Consider the following 20,214-nt stretch of genomic DNA (forward strand, 5'->3'; position numbering starts at 1 on the left):
TCCTTAAGATTCTATCCTTGTTAAAAAAAAAAGCCCTTCACTGGTCATAATTTATTCCTTTACTACTTATTAAAATGACACCAGCTCAAATCAATGACAACAGGCTTTAGGAACCTTTTAAGGGGACACAACTTGGTGACCACATAGCCCTGAGCAGGCAAGTACTGCTTCCTGGCAAACATCATGGTCAGAATAACTGCCTACATGACTAATAATCACCCACTCTTTAAATAGGGGAAAAATAATAAGGTTTGTCTATTTAGATGCAGAAACCTGTTCAAAACATTTCCTCATCTTTACTTGTACTTTTGAGATGCTGCAATAATTGTTCTTAATTTTCTTTTGCCCTTGCTGCAATCATCTTTCAGTTTGCTCCTGTTGTGGGAAGAGCAAGACTTTGCCTTCTGCTTCTGACTTCACTATACATGTGAAAGGGCCATGCAAGACAGACTGAATTTCAACATTCTTATTTCTTCAGTGTATTTCAGCTCTTTTGCACTTAAGCAAAGAGCTATTTCAGAACCCAGGAACTCTTACTGGAGAGAAAGATGACATTCTTATACTTTAGTGTAAGGCTCAAAGCAGCTCAGAAATTTAACATGGATTCTATAGCCCACATTTTCTCTACAGTCTAATCTGATTTCACTATTGTGAACAGTTAGCACCAGAAACTGGGTAAAAGGAAGGTATAACAGACTTAAGCATGTAGAGACATGCAATAATTTTCACTTTGCTCTTGAAAGCAGTCCTATTGGTCAGCATCACACTGTTACTAGCTCATCACAGCATTCAGATTTAGAACAGGCGTGGCAAAGGCAAATTGGTAATAGCAGAGATTGTTAAAGATACCAAAATTATTTGTAGGAGCACTGATGGTCAAAAGATTTTTCCAACAAAAAACAATGTAGGTATAACAAATCTTTTCAAACACTACAATTTTCTATTGAATTTACACTAACTGAAGTCTTCCCTCTTCCAACTACTCCAGCATAAGTATCTCTGAACCTGGATGAACAAGCAAATGGATTTTTCTTGGTTTGTTTTCATTCCATGGACGCTAGGATTTTACCCATATATACAAAGCTTCTTAGTTGCCCATAATATCAGAAGGCTGCTTAGTATGCATACATTTTTCATACAGCATACAATTTTATCCACAACACACTCAAACTACTGTTCTGTATCACATTTAATCTTTACATAAGAACAGGTACTTCAGAGTCAAAAGCCTTCCGCTTGATCATCACTGACCAACAGACAGATAACGCCACCTTGTGAGAGCTCTTCGACAGCACACCGAACATCCAGTGATCCCATACAGCGATTGTCACACTGCAGTCCATAGACCCCTGGGAATACAGCCTACTTCCAAAATCCACAACGCAGGCTTAAGGGCAGCAGGTTCACATATACACTATGTAGAAGTATCTGAAAATATTAAAAGGGTCTGGTTCATTTCCATAAAGAAATATTTTGAAGTTCATAAGTGAAGGACATACTAGTAGAGCATTTCTAAGAGTATCTATGCTTCAGATACAAACACCAACAATGATATGTGACAGGTGCAGGATGGCTTGTGTTATAATATGTTACGCATGCATCTGGAAAATAGCTGTAAAAGTCACTTTTAAGCCTCTGAAATGACTTTTCCTTTTTGAGGAAAAGGGTTTTTAAAAAGTGCTAACACGCAATTAAAAGTGGCAACAGTTCTTTTGAACTGCTACTGCTTTAGTAAGACATTCAAGTGAAGCAGAAGGTTTGTTTTTCATAGAAAATATTACTACAAATGTGTAGTAGCAGCAGTTTTTAATTTACAAAAAACTGGCATCTAATAGAAAACAGAACATACACAAAAATATCTTAGTTTATACAAATAAAATTAAGTTCTGAATATTCACAAAGTAACAGAGCAGTATTTTTCTTCACATTGATACTTAGATCAGTTATGATATAAAACTCTGTATAATGTTCAATCAAGCACCATGGCAGACAGTGCATTAAGGTCTCTCATGAATGGATGATCAGCTAGTATCTGATCAATCTTCTGTCTTTGTTCATAATCAGGAAAAATTTTTATCAGGGCTTCTCTTAGCTGTACTGTTTCTGAGCCAGATCTCTGTAGTGGAATTGCCTCCATGTCTGTTTCTAGCGGAAGCCATGTTGATGAATGATCACCATGTACTCGGTTTCTAGGCTGTTGACTGCTACTGGATGGTTTGAAAACTGGCATGAAGAAAGGTGTCTCAGAAGAATGTTCACTGCTTTGTAAAGCCTTTCGTGCTGACCGAAAATCTCTGCGGAAGAACACAAAATTTTTTTATTAAATTAAGGTAAAGGAGATGCTATCAGTCTCTAACAGAAAGAAAAATGCATATAACTCCTATACTTCACTACTGCTCAGCTAGGTACTAACTGGAATCAAGTGATAAGCATTTTTATAAAGTGAAACAAAACAGTAGGTGTAACAGTTTTCAGTCTGAATCAGACATGACTAACAACATTAACTAGCGCTAGTTCCAGTAAGCCTTATTTGACAGAATAAAAGAGTCAAAGCTTACTTCATGGAAGTACCAATATAAGCATTATTTAGCTAAAAGATTAGAAAGATACATTGAACACACGTACACTGACTCAGAACACGTGAAAAACACCAACAGACAGGACTGCTCCACATCTACTTTTGCTCACGACTGAGCTGTGCTCACGTTCAGATCACTGCCTTGATTCCCTCAAATAAGTTTTCAGCAATTGCAGGGTCTGACAATTCTTCCTTAATTACTGAGACAAGCTGTTGCTGCTCTACCAGTACCACAAAATTTAGGGCCAAGTCTACTTCAGATGCCACCAGGTAACTCATTTTACAGTGCCATTCTACCACCAAAGGAAACTACCTAAATTACAGAGCTCTCTTTTAGAAGTATTTAGGTTACACCACCTCCCACTACTCAACATGGAAGAGCTCTCTAACTGCTCAAGATTTTTCTGGTTTCTGATCTCATTCCTGGTGCCATTTATGCTTTCTGTGTCATTTAACTCAAGTAGAAAAGTCTCAAGAAAGGGGCAAAATTAACTCCTTCCACAGAAGCATTCTCTGTTTGAAAAAAGTCTGCCACACACCTGCAAAACCCAAAGCACAGTTCCAGTTCCAAGTTTACAGATAGGAAGCCAGGCTCTTTTAGAGTCTTCTCAAAAGATATTCTCTCCATTCCTATAGTGATAAGTTCACTCTCAGAACATACTCAGTTTTCAGGTTATTTTTCTTGGACATAGGCAGCAAAGCCACAATGTTCCAAATTACATCTCCTATGGGTTTTATATTAGAGCTTGAATGCTTTCTTAGCATTTCTTACTGGAGTTCTAGAACTGCACTTGTTGTTTCCAGGTTGACATTATAGGCTTATTTTCACATCAACCTGTGACCTCGTGGTATATGCATGTCTCACTTTGCTCAATTTTTTCCAGTAGCTGAGATTCCTGCTTATACTTTGTATCACTGTTTTATTTACCTCACCTGTTTCTAAAAGGTCACTTGATACTCCTCACTATCATTAGCATTTATAATGCCTAAGATGCTAAAAGAAGAGCAAAGAGTAGCTTATCTCTCCACATATGAAAACAAACACATGCTCAAGTCTTGGCAGTTTAAGCAAAGCAAATTAATACTTTTAATATTCACACATTTTAAAAATACTATCATCCTGAGTAAATTATAGAGGCTTATTAATATGTGCCTCTCTGGTGAGAAAGAACACGTGTGTAGACTGTTTCTTTCGTGGCACCTCTTTGTCCCACTATGAATAAGTGATCAACCAAGGTGTTTTATATAACATCACGGTAATTAACAGGATACCAGGCTACCACGTACCCAAACCATTGGTAGTTTTGTGCCATGTTAACAGTTTGGACCACCTTTACATGAAAGGCACCAGAATCAAATCTCAGAGGAAGTTGTCTTATCTTAGTTCTGAGAAATAACATGATTAGATGCAAACGTCACCGGCAGTTTCTGAACAGACTGAATAGGAAAAACATAATTTTGTTAAAAAAACATCCTACAGTGCTCTAGATTAGTTAGTCTATCTTCACTACATACAAGTGTTCAAATGAACCAGGAAAACAGTTTGACACTTGAAATCCTAATTGTCTCAAAAGTGAAAACAGTGTTTATACCTAGAAGAGCCTTCACTTTGAAGGAAGTCATCTAATCTGGGTCCATTTCTTCCCAAAGGATCATCAGGAACCATAAATATGTCACCAGCAAAAGTGTACTGGAGCAACCTGCAAGAGACCTCTTTCAATATTATTTACAAACAACACATTACACCCTCACTGCCCTCCACCTCTATTGCACAGGAAAAACTGCCTTAGAGCAAACACTGAGGTGTAACTAGCAACTCATTTTAGATACAAACAGCATTCACAACTAGAATATTTTAATGGAAACTCACTGCAGAACAGTGAGCATCCACCCACTTTTTTTTTTAACAGCAAGTGTCTGATGACTGCAGATTTTTTGCAAAGAGCCCAGGGTGGAATTTTCTAGATAATTAGAAAAGATTTTCTGGTTGCTTAAACTCCCCATCTTAAGGGCCTTCAACCACCTAGAAACAGTGCATGTTATCAGAAAGCCACACAACAGCAAGCATAGCATTAGGTATTTACAGTTAAAGACATAAAGAAGCTTCTTTTTTCTGGAATCATTTTGGGATGGGAAAAAAATCTACATTGAAGGAGACACATTTTAGTTGAACTGGTTTATGAGGAGACAATTTGGAATAGTGGAATTTTTGCAGAAGTAAAACTAATAGCAGGTGTTAACACAGGCTCTTAAAAAGCCACAGATTCCAAATGACATAAGTACTCTCGGTGAGGTTCTACAGGAGAACAGAACCTGACTTGGGTAGAATTCACTCAAGAAGTGGCATAAATATGTACAAGGTTAGACAACATCAATTCCCTGTTCTCCCAGCTATACTGTGAGAACCAAAGATAGTTTTAAAATTATTTATTTTCTAAGACCTATATGGACCCCAGTCACTGCAGTAGGGATACCCTCAAAGGAGGCCAGGGAGACTGAGGGATTAGTGTGAAATTCAGGCAACAGAAGATCATACATTAACAGTAAAATGATCTGATTTAACTGGAGAAGGTAAAACCAAGAACATCACCACACCCATCCTGCCCTCCCCACCCCAGTCTAACCAACCAGTTGCATGGGAGAAACTGTAGTTCACAGACAATCCACAAGCTGAAGCAAGGGTATTTGCTAGCTAAGTGACTACTCAACACATGACTATAAGGCTCAAATCAAAGAGGTGAAACATAGTCCTTCACTGAGCTCTACCAGAATTGCCTGACAGATTAATAAAAAAGTGCCACATGAAGGTAGAATGCATACAACTGTTAGGGCAGAAGTCTTTTTCAGCTTTCACAGAAATTGAGTAATTACCTTTTTTGAATAATTTCTCTCCAGGCGAGAGATTCTGTCACAAATTCTCTGAAGTTATCATTAGTCACAATAACACCTCCAGTTTTATCGGCAAGATGTAATAAAAATCTGCAAAATTCACATCAAAGACAGTTAAGATAGTCTGCTTTGCTAAAAATGATATTATTTAAGAGATCAGCGTTGCTATATTTTACATTGGAAGAAAAACTAACAAAAAGACGTTCTCATGATTCAAAACCCCTGACAATTCTGTAGTCAGAAAAATAAAGTATGAATGATTATTAGTAGAAAGAAACCTAAATCCAGCAAACTGTAGCTAGCTACAAAGCACTCATTCATGCAGAATTAGGAAGGCTGGTTGGGGAAAAAATTCAGCAGCACATGCTTTCAACTGTATGTCTCAAGACTGGGAAAATTTGGCAGCAGCAACGTAAGCACTAGGAAACCCCCCCACAACACCCATGAAAGACCCGACAAACACCCTAAAGCTTATTGTTGTCTTGTTAACTGAAAGGTGACCCCCCCACATTTTGAATTTGAGCTTTGGTGATCTAACTGATGAGGAAATTTACTAGCCTACACACTGCAACAAATACACATCTGTCAGTATTGCACAAAGGCATCAGAAAAAAAAGGGAACAAAATAGTTCCAGCTACCTGCTTTATGCTAGCAGTCCCCAAACACAAAAGACAGTTCAGGGATAGACCCATCATCAGGAAAGCATAAAAACATTACCAGAAGACTAAAGTAATGACATTTGATGTTGACTTTAAGTTTTCCATTAATTTCTGAAAACGTTTCTTAAGATAGTAAAACAACAACAGATTTAGAGCTCAGCCTTAAGTTGGATGCATAGCTCTCCATTTAGTCAGGTGAAAGGACTACCTGGTACTAATGTTTATGAAGTATTAAGCCTTCACAGCTATTAGTTAGATGTTTAAAGAACTTAAAACTATGTATATTCCATACCTGTCGTCATGAGCAGCAATTCTTGCTCCTAAAACCATCCTTGCAGGGGTTAAAGACAATATTCCAACATCCTGGAGCTGTGTTAAGAAATCCTGCTCTGTTAAAACATGAAATAACTATTCTTAAAAACAAAATCTTTCTTCTAAACTATTTATAGATTTGATAGTCAGAGATAATTAGCAGAGAAGATGGGAAAAAACTGAAACTAAATACTGAAGAGCAAACAGAAACTAAACAAACCAAAAAGGGCTCTGCTTACAGTAGTTACCCTAAACAGCATTTTAAAGTTTCTCGCACTGTATATGGAAATCTTGCTGAGCTCCCAGACTTCTCATCCTTATTCAAGTATTCACAGAAATATCCAAAGAAATAGTTACAATTCAGTTTAATACAGAAAACATCAGGAAACTATTTCCCTCACCTGTAATGTTAGGATCACGTCTCATTCTCCACTGTGGAACAAATACAGTAATATTTCTGTGTCCACGTTTCCAGAAGTAGTCAACAGCTATTGCAATTCCTCGACATGAGAAGAACTTTCTCAGACCATGACTGGGGGTGAGAGAAAGAGAAGGGAGATTAAATTGCCTAGATTTTTACTACTATGACTACAAGGAAAATTGGAACAAACCCTTGCAAAGCGAAGCTACAAGTTACACATACAGCCTCACCAGAACAAAAGGTGGATGAATGTTATAAATGAATATAATAAACAGAAAGCAAGCTTCAGCAAAAGAAGACAATTCACAACTGTATAGCTCAGCCTCCTTTCAGTTTTTTGGCATAACAATATTTGAGCAATTAGAAGTGGGTTTAGCTCTAAAAAGAGGTCACTAGCAATGGTTTCAAAAAGCGTACTGACTATATATTAATGTTCTCATAATCCAATATTGTGGTGGCTCCAAATACAATCCCACTAAAAAAGAACACACCTTTGGTTCAACTGGTTCTCAAAGATTGCATTTGAGAAGTTCTCATATCATTGAAGATAAATGCCTCCTCTCCCTTCATTTCACCATTAGAAAACAATAGCTCTGATTGGTGAAATGAAGTTGCTTTGAACAAAGTTTTTCAAAACACTGTGTTTTAATGGCAGTCCCCCTGCCCCCACCCTTTAAAACAGACAATGCTTATTATCTGGTTTTGAAACTCAGTTTAAGTGACTTACCAGAAAAATCAATAACTGCCTAGCATAAGTAATACAGAGATTACGACCTTGTGAGGTCCATCTCAGTAAGGGTTATCCCAATGAACCTATATGCCCATTTAACACATTGCAGGAAGTCCTCCTTTAGCAAGTAATCAGATTTTGGAAACTGAGCTTCACAAAAATAACATGGAAAAAAAGAATCTTAAAGCAAAGACGGCAGAATCAAGAATACCTCTAGAATACATTCCTACAAAACACCTATTAGCACATTACATCAGGCTAATTCCAGCTGTCTTTCAGAAACCTTCCCCTCATATTTTCATAGATTAGAGGCTACACTTAGACAAAACAAAGATACACTTAGTTCAAAAAGCCGCATGGATTCAGAACTGATAGCATGAACAGACAAAACTTTTCTTTCAGACTAGTACATACTCTGTTTTGAGATGTGAAGTCACTACAGAGTGCTTCTCTCAAGAATAAGTGACCAAGTGGTATTTGTTTTGTAAACCAGTCACCTAGTTACTGTGCAATTGTTTAATAGTAAGCCTTATTAGTTTTGAGTGGAATCTTATCTTTAAACCCCTAGTTTAGCCAACAAGGAAATCTTCTGAACAGAAGTTCTTTAAAACATCTCCATGGCAATATTTTACACTGAAACTCAATCTTTAGTAGAACTCATATATCCTTTCCTAATTTTTAATTAATTTTAATAAATGTGCCAAAATATAAGTTTATTAAGGTTCTCTGAATTTGGGGACGATTATATTATGTAGAAGGGCAGACTAAACTATATCTGAAGGCAGAAAAACAGGCTTATTAACAGTTTCTGGAGAAGAAAAAAAAAAAAGTATGCCACACATGTCCCAATAAAATTAAGCATTCTTGATGCCAAGAATGGCAAAGGAATACAACTGTCACAGAACAGTTACGTCTCATAAGCCGTCTAAGTCATAAGCTTAAAATGCATTCATCTCCCACTTTAAATTAGTATTGTATTCAATAAACCAGAAAACTCTATGAAATAATTCCACTGCATTAATGACTCTCAATTGGAGTTCAAGAGATGTAGAGGTCTCAGTGTTCATGTTGAAAATTATGCCTTCTCTACTTGTCCATTCACCTGTTTTAGAGCTTTAACCCTGCTGAACTGCACAGAACACTCTCTTTTTTTAAATGTTTTTAAGCCTGAACAGCAGCTCTTGATTCATCCTATACGATCACAAACTCCTGGTTTGCAGCAACTTTTAAAAAAACCAAATAAAACCTCCTCATGTAAACAGAAGCATTGACTTTACCAAATAACATGTAGAATAAAGTGAGCTATCATATTAATAAGTATGGCACTGCTAGATAACCAGATATATGGAAAGCTTTATTTCAGCTAGGTAAACTTCTGAAGGACAGCAAATTACCACAGTAAGGTGGTCATTTCAAGACACCCATCTCAAAGACTGCCATTGTAAATACTGGCTTTGGCTGTCCCAGTTCTTTAGAAAAAAATGATGACCCTAAAAAGGTATTTCAAGTTAAGCAAGAAACAATCATAAGCAGCACAAAGCAATCAACAGCAGGTTGCTTTCTGGGACATGTCAATATTTTCCTTTTGGTTTTGTAACTAAATTTACGAGACTACATACTGTTATCCATCTGATTATTCTTTCATTCTGAGTGCCTTCCAAATCTAATAAAATTTAATCTAAAATTACCTGACAACCACTCAGATATTTCAGTCTGCCGTGAAAGGGCTGTTTTCAGCAATTTAACACACTTGTAGCAGTTAAGAGTAAGCTCTGGACTTCATTCAAGAAGTATGCTGAAAGTGCACTAGCATAGCTAGCGTTCTATGATTACTGTACCAACATACCTTTATTACTAGGCTGCTTATGTCAATAGGAAAAATTCTTCCAGTTTCTTACAGTTCTTCTATACTTAAGGCAAGCAGTCATTCAGAAGCCTATTCAGCCTTAGTCCAAGCATGTGGGCAATGTATTAATACCTCTACCCCTAACACGTGACATTCAGGGGTCAAAAAAACCCCACAACCAGCAACTAAAAACCCAACACAGGCATAGAAGCAAATGTCCATAATGTCCAGGTACTGAGAAGTAAAACTGAAAATAATTCAAAGCAAAACTGAAAACAATTCTTCACTTTCTAAGATCTAAGAAAATAAGGAAGCTTTATTTAGCCAAAAGGAAGCTACAGAATACCCACATTAAAAAAACCCAGGTCCCCATGCATTGATTATTTAGTAGGATATTTAAATATCTCAGTGATTCAGACAGTTCTCTGTCCTTGGCTTTCCATAAGCACTGTTTTCATTTTGTTGGGACAGTAGGAGGCAGATATTATGTAAATCCATTTAGGGACTATACATCAGTGGTACTCAGCTACTATTCCCTACGTTCAAGTGAAGTGCGTGCACAACAGTGCACTGGGACATGTAAAGGAAATACTAGAACTTCAATAATGCACATATGTAGTTGATAAATACACCTACATTGGGGTGCATGCCTAAAGATTGCATACAGTTGTCTTGCAGCCATCGAAGCAATAAACAGATATTTATTCATTATCTTTTAGTTCGTTTCAGATGTATTCAGTTGTTCTTATTAAAAAAGGCACAAATTCCTACAGATGAAACATGTAGATAAAAAAAATCCATATTTAAAAAATAGACAAAGAGGATGTGGGATATTTGTTATTTCCTACATGACACGGACAATTTGCATTTCTGTTCCATTAATACAGATTTGGGAAATAATTTTTAAAAGTTCCAGGTAGCTTATGACTCAATCATGACTTGCACTTTTACATCACTATTTTCTAAATAACAGTCTGAATAATGAGGAAATAAGTTTGCTTAAAAAAAAACTATTTACTGAATTGAAGCAGCATCAAGAATTACAGAACATGTCAGACTCACCTATTAAAGCTACCAGGAGTATAAAATGACAGAAAACCCACAATCTATTAATCCAATTAATTCTCCAGGGACTGACCTGAAAAGTTTTACTACTGCCAGTCATGAGGGTCTAGCTCTGGGCTCTTTAATGGGGAAAACCCATTTATAAGGATGATCATCACCTCCTTCTATTAAAAATCACTGATAGGAAAAGTTACTCATGAAGAAAGCTTCTGACATTCCTTTTCATAAATAGAAAAATTTACTTTTGATGCTTCATCTGTGCTAGAGACTTTCTGGACTAACTGCAAACATTTCTTTATTACTAGGTCCTTCATCCCTAAACTGCATTTGGAGCAAATAATCTTAAAAAAAACCCCACTATATTTTGTTCTGAATGGAGAAAAACAGTGATCTAGCAGGAAGACATGCAAATAACATGAGACTGTCAAAACAACAGGCAAGATGGGATGTATTTTTGTATGAATTACGTTTAAAGAATCAGCAGAAATATTTCTGAATAACCTGTACATCTAGGAATTTTAGCATATCATCTAGCAGTCTATGTAAATAAATACCAAATACCAAGGTATCAAAATAGAAAACACCAGGCTAGGATAATACATAAAGTAGTTAAGATTGATTCCTCAAATCATTTAAGTAACATTAACAGTCCTACTAGCACTTCACAAAAATATAGAGTTTATTATTTCTGTTATCAAGCAAAATTCACACATATTACAAAGGGAGTTAGAATTATTTATTATCCCTACCAACTGAGGCAGCTTTACTATTTCATGAATTTTGACAACACGTTTGGGAGTTAAGAGTCCACCTTTCACAATCATGAAAGAACAGTATCTAAGGGAATCTTTATCTATGTCTGTGAAACTAGAAGCAAACACCCATTTTACCCCATTAACACAACTGTGGTATGTGTAATGCATGTGCAACTGCATTTATGCAGTTACTTCCAGGAAACTCCCAGCTGCCAACTATCTGAAACATTAAACTCACTTCAAGACAGACTTTGACATGATTTTCTTATGGTACTTAAGATAATTATGTTTTTTCCCTGGAAAAGTTTATTCCCCTAAACAGCATTTAAGCCCATTATTTTGGGAAGCCTCTTTGCTGCAATAGTTGGAAGTAGATGACATACGATACGTATAACCAGTTTGATGTGGTTTTCTCTGTCTGAGAATCCTACAGAATTCACACAATCACTGGTAGTACTCAGGCCTATTCTTGGAAAAAATCCTATTTAAGAATTAATTAGAACTAAACAGAAGATAATATAGCTGACATGAGGCTCTTCATGATTTCTATGTCCAAGGTTAAAGTGTATATAGTTAAAATAGTTTGCTTAAATGTTTTAATAGCCAAAGCTTTCCCCACATCATCCAGAGATATAGATAGTATTTCTCATCATTACTACTGCTTTGCTTAAAGTACTCCATGTTGGTTCCAGCAGCATGGTTTCAGAATTAAAACTAACTGCTGTACTTGAAGGGTTTGTGCAATCTTAAATAGCAAGTTCTCATAGTAATTTCACTCTTCCTTATTGTTACACTGATGAATGAAGCAGGAAAAAGTCAAGACACTTTGTTCTTAAAAACTACTACTTCCTCATTAAGAAGAAATAATTGCATTTGTCCTTGCTCACTTTCACACTACAAAACTACAGAAAAATCCCATAGTAAACACCTTGTGACATGCTAGCTAAAATTACTTCTCAGAAAAAGAACAAACCCAAGCTTCTTACTGTCTAGAGGACAGCAATCAGTTTGAGAGTAGTTTTGATGGTACAAATGTCAAAATGAACCAAGTGACGCACAGCATTTTTAAGAGAGAGGTTCTAAGTGATTTTTGCTATTACAGTTAGTTATAACAAACTTTAAAAAGGAAAATAAAGCTATTTGTAATTGGCAAATTCAAAGTTATCTACAGCAGAAACTTTGGAAAAAAGAAAAAGATGACACAATAATGGAAAATCCCTGCATCATGGACAGTTACTGTCTTGATCTTTTGAGTATTAACTGTGCTCATTTCATAGGGCTTGTTTGCATAGTGCCTTGTCAGTCAACCTATTAAAATTATCCAACAGCCCTTTTATTGCCCGTTATTATTTGCATACATTTGCTCAGATACCAGGAGGAATAGGAGACAAGGTGTCTACACACATACACATGGCTCCGTATTCTGCAAGTTTTACGGAGGAGAGTAGAGTATTTTTGTTGCATGCCTACATCTGCAAAAAGTAACAGGACCCACGCACCAATATGTAATGTTGTTAAAGGACAATATGTTCTTAAAATACCCAACAAACCACAAAAGAAAACATCTTTACTCTTAAGTCGACAGTAACTGAACTTCTGTTGTTAGGTGGATGTAAAGCAAAATCAGTTTTATGCATAAAATTACTTGCAACAGAGCGAAGCTCACAAAAATTACTTCCAACTAAAGCGTTACACTGAGCTGGAGCATCAATAATTGAAAGTAGCTTGTTCTGAAATAACACAGACCAGGTTTCAAAACTGACCAGTGCCTAGGTAAGCAATGCTGCAGAATTAATTCCCTTTCCATTGTGAAGCATCGACATCAAAAAGGATCTCATCTATCTCTTACATATATCTAGTTTTAGTTTCCATTGCCCGTTCAAAACGTTCATGTTACTACTTCGGCTTCATAAATCTGATCTATCTGTCCTTGCAAATTTGCAAATTTCTATCAAAGCAGGAAAGCTAAGTTTTAGAAGGCTTCACAGAAAGTACTTTCTAAAGTATTACAATTACTAACCTATTTTTAAACCGAAAATCAAGGATTTTCTTTGTTCCAGTTTAACCAGTTATTGCATATCTTCAACTTCACACTAGGGAATTTTTTTTTTAAACCAAAAGTAAATTCTAAAAAAATTGTTTCACAACAGAATATCCCACAATCATGCTGTTCTAGCTGGATTTGTGTACTGAACTGTGATACAGTACACCTGCTAAAAACCTCTGAATTTCATTCTATGCACAGTACCACAACAAAAGAGTTCAAAACAAGCCAGTTAAACTGAAAGTTGTCACTAAACAGAGAAGAAAAACTATACCATGATTGATGTGTGATGGAAATTAAAACAGTTTATGTCAATCTCACATCATCTTTCATTATCAAGACTTACCATAAGTTACCAATGCAGCTGTTACCAGTGGCTGAAAACCCTTGCTGTGTAAGACTGTTGGCCAGCAAATAGCTAGCTAGCAAAAACCTGGCATGGGCCACAGCAGCCTCTTAGTCCCTATTTCGTCTGAAAGCGCATTTAATTTTTAATAAAGAGATAGCTGAAAAGAACACTTACGAAATTGCAACATTGCTTCCATCAATAATGACATGCTTTAAATAGGGCTTCCCTGGTTCATTTTTCAACTCCAGTCTGTATGGTTTTTTCAGCGATTCCAAAAATCTTTGAACTCCAGTAACTGAAGGATCAGGATGACATCTGTGCTGTCTCACTGCCTCTGGATCCATATTTGAAGGATGTATTTTTGAAGACAATACCTGGTCTGGGATAGGATGTTTAGAATTTGAGGTCTGGGAAAGGCATTGGCTGAGAGATCTCATTTGAGAAGAGCTGCAGTGTCCTAACTGGTCCTCAAAACCAGGATGACTATTCTGTACAGTTGAGGGCCCTGCAGATTTTTGCTGAACTGCAGTTTTAGTCTTAGTTGAGATGCACTGCACATCTGAGCTCCCTCTGGCTACAAAATCAACATCTTTTAGAGCTCCAGTTTGTGTAGTGCTGAAAGTTACACCACCATCAGTTTCTGTATCACTTGACCTTGAACTGTGATTCTTACCAGTGCAATGTATGTCTCTTTGTTTATAGCATATAGCTGAGTTTTTACTGAAAGGAGAAGGAGGTTTGCATTCTAACATACGCATTTTATCTTCTGCATCAACTTGCATGCTTGGTGCATCTCTTACTTTGTGGTATTCAATTTTTCTCTCCTTTGAGGTAAGACTGGACTTAAGTGGACTTTTATTGGTAGAAATGCCCTTGTCTTCTAGTTTTTGTGAATTATTTGCATTATTTCCTAGAAGAGGACTGACAGTTCTAGGCTTCTGAGATGACTGTTCATGTTCTTTCTGAAACTTAAGATTTTCCTTTTCAATTTCTTCTAGCAATATCAATGGTTCCACATATTGTCCTAGGATACCAATAACTTTTTCTACAATATTTTGAGAATATCCCATTGTTCTGAAAAAGTTCACAAGAATCTTATACTCCATTTCCTCACTGATATAATCACCTTCTTTAAGGCAATCACTGGGATCATCTGATTCACTGCAGCTGTTAGAAAGATCAACAACTGTATCCCTCTCCAAAGAATTAGTGTGTGAAGCAGATTTAACCTCCTCATAATTTTCTAAAGAGAACTGCTTTTTAGGGAGCCTTTCCTCACCATCAGAAGATCTTCTTTTACATGACTGCCTTTCTTTAGCCACCACTGCTTCTGTTAGAGGCACATTTATGGGAACAAAGCTTGTTTCAGTAGCATCAGAAAACACAGTGTCCATTTGCTTTGTAAGCTCAGTTACAGGTGTCCCAGCACTGGTCCTTGCTTCCTCACCATCTGCTCTTCCATCTCTGTTCACAGCGATTACTTTGGAGGCTTTGTTCTGTAAAAGCTCTGTTGGGCTTTCAGAACCTGTAAGATCTATGATACCACTCTCCTCTTCACAACATTCAGTTTGTGTAAGAGCTAGTAGCTCTCTTTTTAGTGAGCTAGGCAAAATCAGTAAATCCATTGTGTATTTATCTGCATGGGCTTCCACAAATTGTCTGAATTGCTTTTTAATCTCTGACTCATTGTCGCTTAGTAAGCTTTCATTATTCTGAAAAAGCTTCACAAACTGTTGAACGTGACTTTGAGCCATAACAACAGCCTCTGCACCCCCCTTAATACTGAGCAATCCTATCTCCAGCACTGTTATATCAGCACAGGTATCCTGAATGAGGCTGTTGAGAAACAGGCTCTGTGCACCAGCAAAGATGCAGTGCATGTCCTTTGGGTAGTACTCCTTTTCTTCTAGTTCAGGTTCACAGAGACCCTTAATATACTCCTAGAAAGAAAAAAAAGACAGTGGAGTCAACATTTGTGAAAAGTTATATAAAATTAGTTTTGCTTGGGTCAGTAATGGACAAGTAGATTAGAAAATAAGGCCAAGTCAGCATAAGGAATGTAGAGGAAGTAAACACTGCCATTAAACCAGATAACAGAAACAAGATACAGATAGCCTTTATTTAAAAATCATTTCAGGTAACATCTTTTTATATCTTACTATTTATAAATAAATTCAATTTAAATTTATAACAACAGAGCATTAAGTTGCAGTTTAAACATTTTAAAGAGACAAGTCAAGAGATACTCATTTTCCCACCCCCATTCTTTGGTCAAAGCAAACATGCACTTCAAGAACTAGAAGCCTTGCACCAAATAATTCTAGCTAGTCCATATAACTGAACTTCGAACAATAATCTCTAAACAAAGTTTCTGATGGCTCATCACTGTGGTGGCTATCCAGTATTTTTAAGTAGTTATATGTTACTTACTCTGTACTTACCACTAATAAATCAAGGACTTTGATTCTATGGCATAGCACACTAACTAGTAGACACAGTAGTAGCCATTAAAAGATACCTTATAGAAAAAAAAACCGCTAAAACCAACCAACCAAAACCCCCCACTATTGTACTCTGATTCCCTTACTAACCAAATAAAGCACAGGCATTTTAAAACTACAATTGCCTAATCACCTAGTTACAATGGGCATATAACACCCAAGGAAATCACACCCAAAAAGCTCAACAGCAAGGCAGTGAGTGAGGCTTTCAAACTCAGTATTTTGGAAAAGCAGATGATACTGACAAATGACTGAAAAAACTCCAGGCTCCAGCTACCTCTGTGTTCTAGAAGTTTGTGGGGTTTTTTAATATATTTACATAAACCACCACAGACCCCAACAAAACACAACTTCCCATTTCTATTTCTGACTCCTAGAAGTTGCTGTAGGTAAATTCACTATACTACCTTGTTTTAAATGTCAGAGTTCAAAACTATACTATTTCTTCTTCCAGGTAGCATTATTTTTCCCAAACAGCCTCTTCCTGTGCTTAAAATTCTGTAACTTAATGAAACCTGTTTACTAAGGTACAGTCATTGTATTTGCAGTATGCCAAATTTTATTATCTATCTTTACTCTCAAAAATTAAACTTATCTTTAAAATAGAACTGAAAACCCAGACAAGGCAACAAATAACATAACACCACGTCCTGTAACTCTCAAATTGCATCACCACAGGTATCTCAACACAGGCTGCCTCACGACCATATTAGCAGAAACTGCTTCTGGAACAAAATCCTCAGGGTTACACTTCATACCTTAGTCATCCTATGACTGCATTTGTAAAGCAACAGGACAATAACATAGTTAGAAAAAAGGATATTAGAAATCTGGGAACTTTTTTTTTCCTGTTGCATTTACTAAATGGCACTGAAGAATGAATAGATGGTGCAGGACTGATAAAACATACATTGCTATCAAAAAACCTTTCAAAGAGAGACAATAAAGGTGTGCAATTGAACACACTTTCTAGTCAATAATCCCTCCAGGTAGGGCCTGTAAACTGCTCTACATATAAGGAAAGTCTTATCTCCCATATCCTTAAAGTATCTGGAGTTGGAGACGCTTTGTATGCTATTAATAAAAGCAGCAACTAGAAAATGGAAATCCTATGCTGTTTGATTCAGGCTTAAATTTTCTGGGGGGGGAAAAGTGAAGTTGTACTGCAGCCACCTGGACAAGAATAGCGGTTTATGCAGCCTGTAAGGGTTTCTGGAACCTCTGAGCTTAAGTATACAGGAGAACAGGTTCAGAGTAATTTCAGAGTAAAATAATTCCAACTCCTCAACTTTCAGTGTTTTTTCCTTTTAAGTCTCCAGTAATATACAGTTAAAGCATTAAGGTTTGAAAGTGGACCACCAGGCCTGTGAATTAAGTCACAAAATACATGCTAAGGCTCTCCACTAACATACGTACATTTAAACATAAAAAACCACACAAATGCCCACATATGGAGGCTTTGGTTGTGAAAGCTACCTTTAGCCTAGCTACTGCTCACTCTACAGTCCTTGTCACATGATCCTAACAGCAATCCCTGCCAGGTCCACTATGAGTGATATCAATTCAACCATTACTGTTGAGCCCTTCTCCCACGGTTCGTTGTACAAGAGATTTAACATAACAATTCATAGAACGGTCTGGATTAAAGGACCAAGGATCATAGAGCTCTGACCCCCCTGCCACAGGCAGGGCCACCAACCTCCAGGCCTGGAGCTACACAAGCTTTCCCAGGCCCCATCCGATCTGGCCTTGAACACTTCCGGGGACGGGGCATCCACCACCTCCCTGGGCAGCCTGTTCCAGCCCCTCACCGCTCTCTCTGTGAAAAACTTCCCCCTAACATCTTATCTAAACATTCCCTCTTTCAGCTTTAGTCCATACCCCCTTGACCTGCCATCATCTACCCTTTTAAAAAGCTGTTTCCCCTCCTGTTTGTATGTTCCCTTCAGGTACTGGAAGGCTGCAATGAGGTCCCCCTGCAGCCTTCTCTTCTCCCGGCTGAACAACCCCAGCTCCCTCAGCCTCTCTTTGCAGGGGAGGTGCTCCAGCCCTCTAATCATCTTCACGGCTCCTCTGGATGCTCTCCAACAGTTCCACATCTTTCTTGTACTGGGGGCCCCAGATCTGCACACAGGACTCCAGATGGGGCCTCACGAGGGCAGAGTAGAGAGGGACAATTCCGTGAATACACGTCACAGCAAATAGCGTCACAGGGGCACAAACAGCATAGACAGCGCTCTTAACTGTCTTTTTAAGCCAAAATCAAACTAGTTATCTGCTCTAGCTGACAGAGTGGTGAAGTAGGCTGGATCGGCCAACTTTTACAGTAAGGAAGCATGAGCTCTGTTAGCAAGAGCTTTACTTGTAAGCTGCTAAAATGCACTGAGTAAGTCAAGTCTGTAAAGCAACTGTGAAACATGGCAACACCCAAACAACTGCAGAGAATTTCTTGACTTGGGGAGGAAAAAGGAGAGCGATACACTTGAACCATGTTGTAGAAAACGTGCCCCCCTCTCAGCGATGTTGAGCCCCCCTCATAGCGCTGACAGGTGGCTGCAGCAGCCCACGACGCGGGGCCCGCAATGCGCACTGCCGAACTTTGCACTCCCGGGCGAATTGTTTCCCTTTATGCTTCTATGCTTGTGTCAACACGGTAGGAGACACCCTGGCACCCAGAACACGCCTATTTACCAAGATTTCAAGCCGCTCCTGTTCCCCCATGAAGTGCTTTACCCCCCAGCCTTTCCTTCCTCCTCCCACACGCCCATAGCCCTGCTCAGGACGAGAGGGGACCGTTCCGTGCACCACACGGCCCCGGCGCCCGTCCGCCCGAGCGAGCCCGCAACGGCACCGCCGGAGGCCGCTTCCCGGCCCACCCGCGGCCCCCCGTACCTTGGCGCTGCGCACGGCCTTCACACTGCCCGCTAACTGCACCCAGATCCTGGCAGCGGCGGACTGCGGGATCACGGGTCGCCAGTCCCCCTGCACCTCCGGCACGGCCAGCCGCACCTCGAACAAGCCCTCGATGCGGCCCCGGCTCCCCTCCAGGAGGCGGCTCTTCTCCACCGGGACAGTGAACTCGTCCATCCCCAGCTCGGAGCCGCGGGCCGCCCAGCGAGCCGCCATCAGCACCAGCCGCGCCGCCCCGCACTCCAGCCGCCCATCCTGCCAGGCCCCAGGACAACAACTCGGGGAATCCCCGGGCTCTGCTCAGCGGAGCCCGAAGACGTCATCAACCTGCGGCAGCGCTACTAATGTGCGTCATGAGACTGATAAATATCCTTCCGTAGCCGCGGCGCCATCTTTAGCAAGGGCGGCGGAAGCGCTCTGCCCTCAGCTGGGCAGCAGGTGGCGGGTGTTCCGCGCGCTGCGCCTGGCGGCTCCCCTGAGGGGCGGAGCGCTCCGCAGCCCAGGAGCGCGGGCTGGGGGTGCTGCTGGCGCAGCCGCGCCTCGGGATCGGCGTCTTGGATTTCTTTTTGAAAGGAACGTAAGTTTTACCCCTCGTGGTCGCAGGGGACCGAAGTGTAGCCAGCCCCGCCCGAATCCCCAGCGCTGGCGGCTCGCTAAACAGAAGATGCTTTTTTACTTAAAGAAGTCTTATAGCGTGTGTAAGGCTGGTTCTTAAAAAGCAGCCCTGGGGCTTTGCTAAGCTTTCTGAGTGGCAACCCTTTGTGTTGCAAAGACGTGAGCATCCTGGTTCCTTTCCTCGCCTCCCATCCCGCACCCAGGTGAACATCCTCCGACTCGCCCCGCGGCGTTCTGTTTCCCGCCCGTTCTGTCCATCCCTTCAGCACCCCTGTCAGGTTGTCCCTCAGCAGCCGTTCGTTAAACTCGGCCTCCAAGGGTGAGCGCCTTTTGGCTGCGTTGCCAGAGGTACATACTTGGTTTTGTTCTGCCATACGCTACACCAGGAAAAGGTTATTGTAAAGTAGCATTTTCATGAAGGCACTTGTTTCCCTGCCCAGAAACTCCTTAACCAACCCAGAGTCCGCAGCTCTTAGTACTCCAGAGAATCGTGCTAAACGCTTTTGTCCAGGCACAGCCGTACGCGTGTTCCTGACGGA

The 20,214-nt window shown here is 39.3% G+C and overlaps 1 protein-coding gene across 1 annotated transcript; it reads right to left on the reverse strand.

The window, feature by feature from the left end:
* Positions 1 to 1,787: 1,787 nt before the first annotated feature.
* N4BP1 (NEDD4 binding protein 1) lies at positions 1,788 to 19,365 on the reverse strand. The gene is made up of 7 exons (XM_084270340.1): positions 19,043 to 19,365; positions 13,824 to 15,589; positions 6,841 to 6,971; positions 6,420 to 6,516; positions 5,450 to 5,557; positions 4,171 to 4,278; positions 1,788 to 2,294 (listed from the first exon to the last, which is right to left on the reverse strand). The coding sequence occupies exons 1-7, from the start codon at positions 19,274 to 19,276 to the stop codon at positions 1,970 to 1,972; spliced, it is 2,769 nt and encodes a 922-aa protein (XP_084126466.1). The 5' UTR covers positions 19,277 to 19,365; the 3' UTR covers positions 1,788 to 1,969.
* Between the last annotated feature and the right edge of the window lie 849 nt (positions 19,366 to 20,214).

Source organism: Gallinula chloropus (assembly GCF_964237585.1).
Source record: "Gallinula chloropus genome assembly, chromosome: 13".
NCBI classification, from domain to species: Eukaryota; Metazoa; Chordata; class Aves; order Gruiformes; family Rallidae; genus Gallinula; species Gallinula chloropus.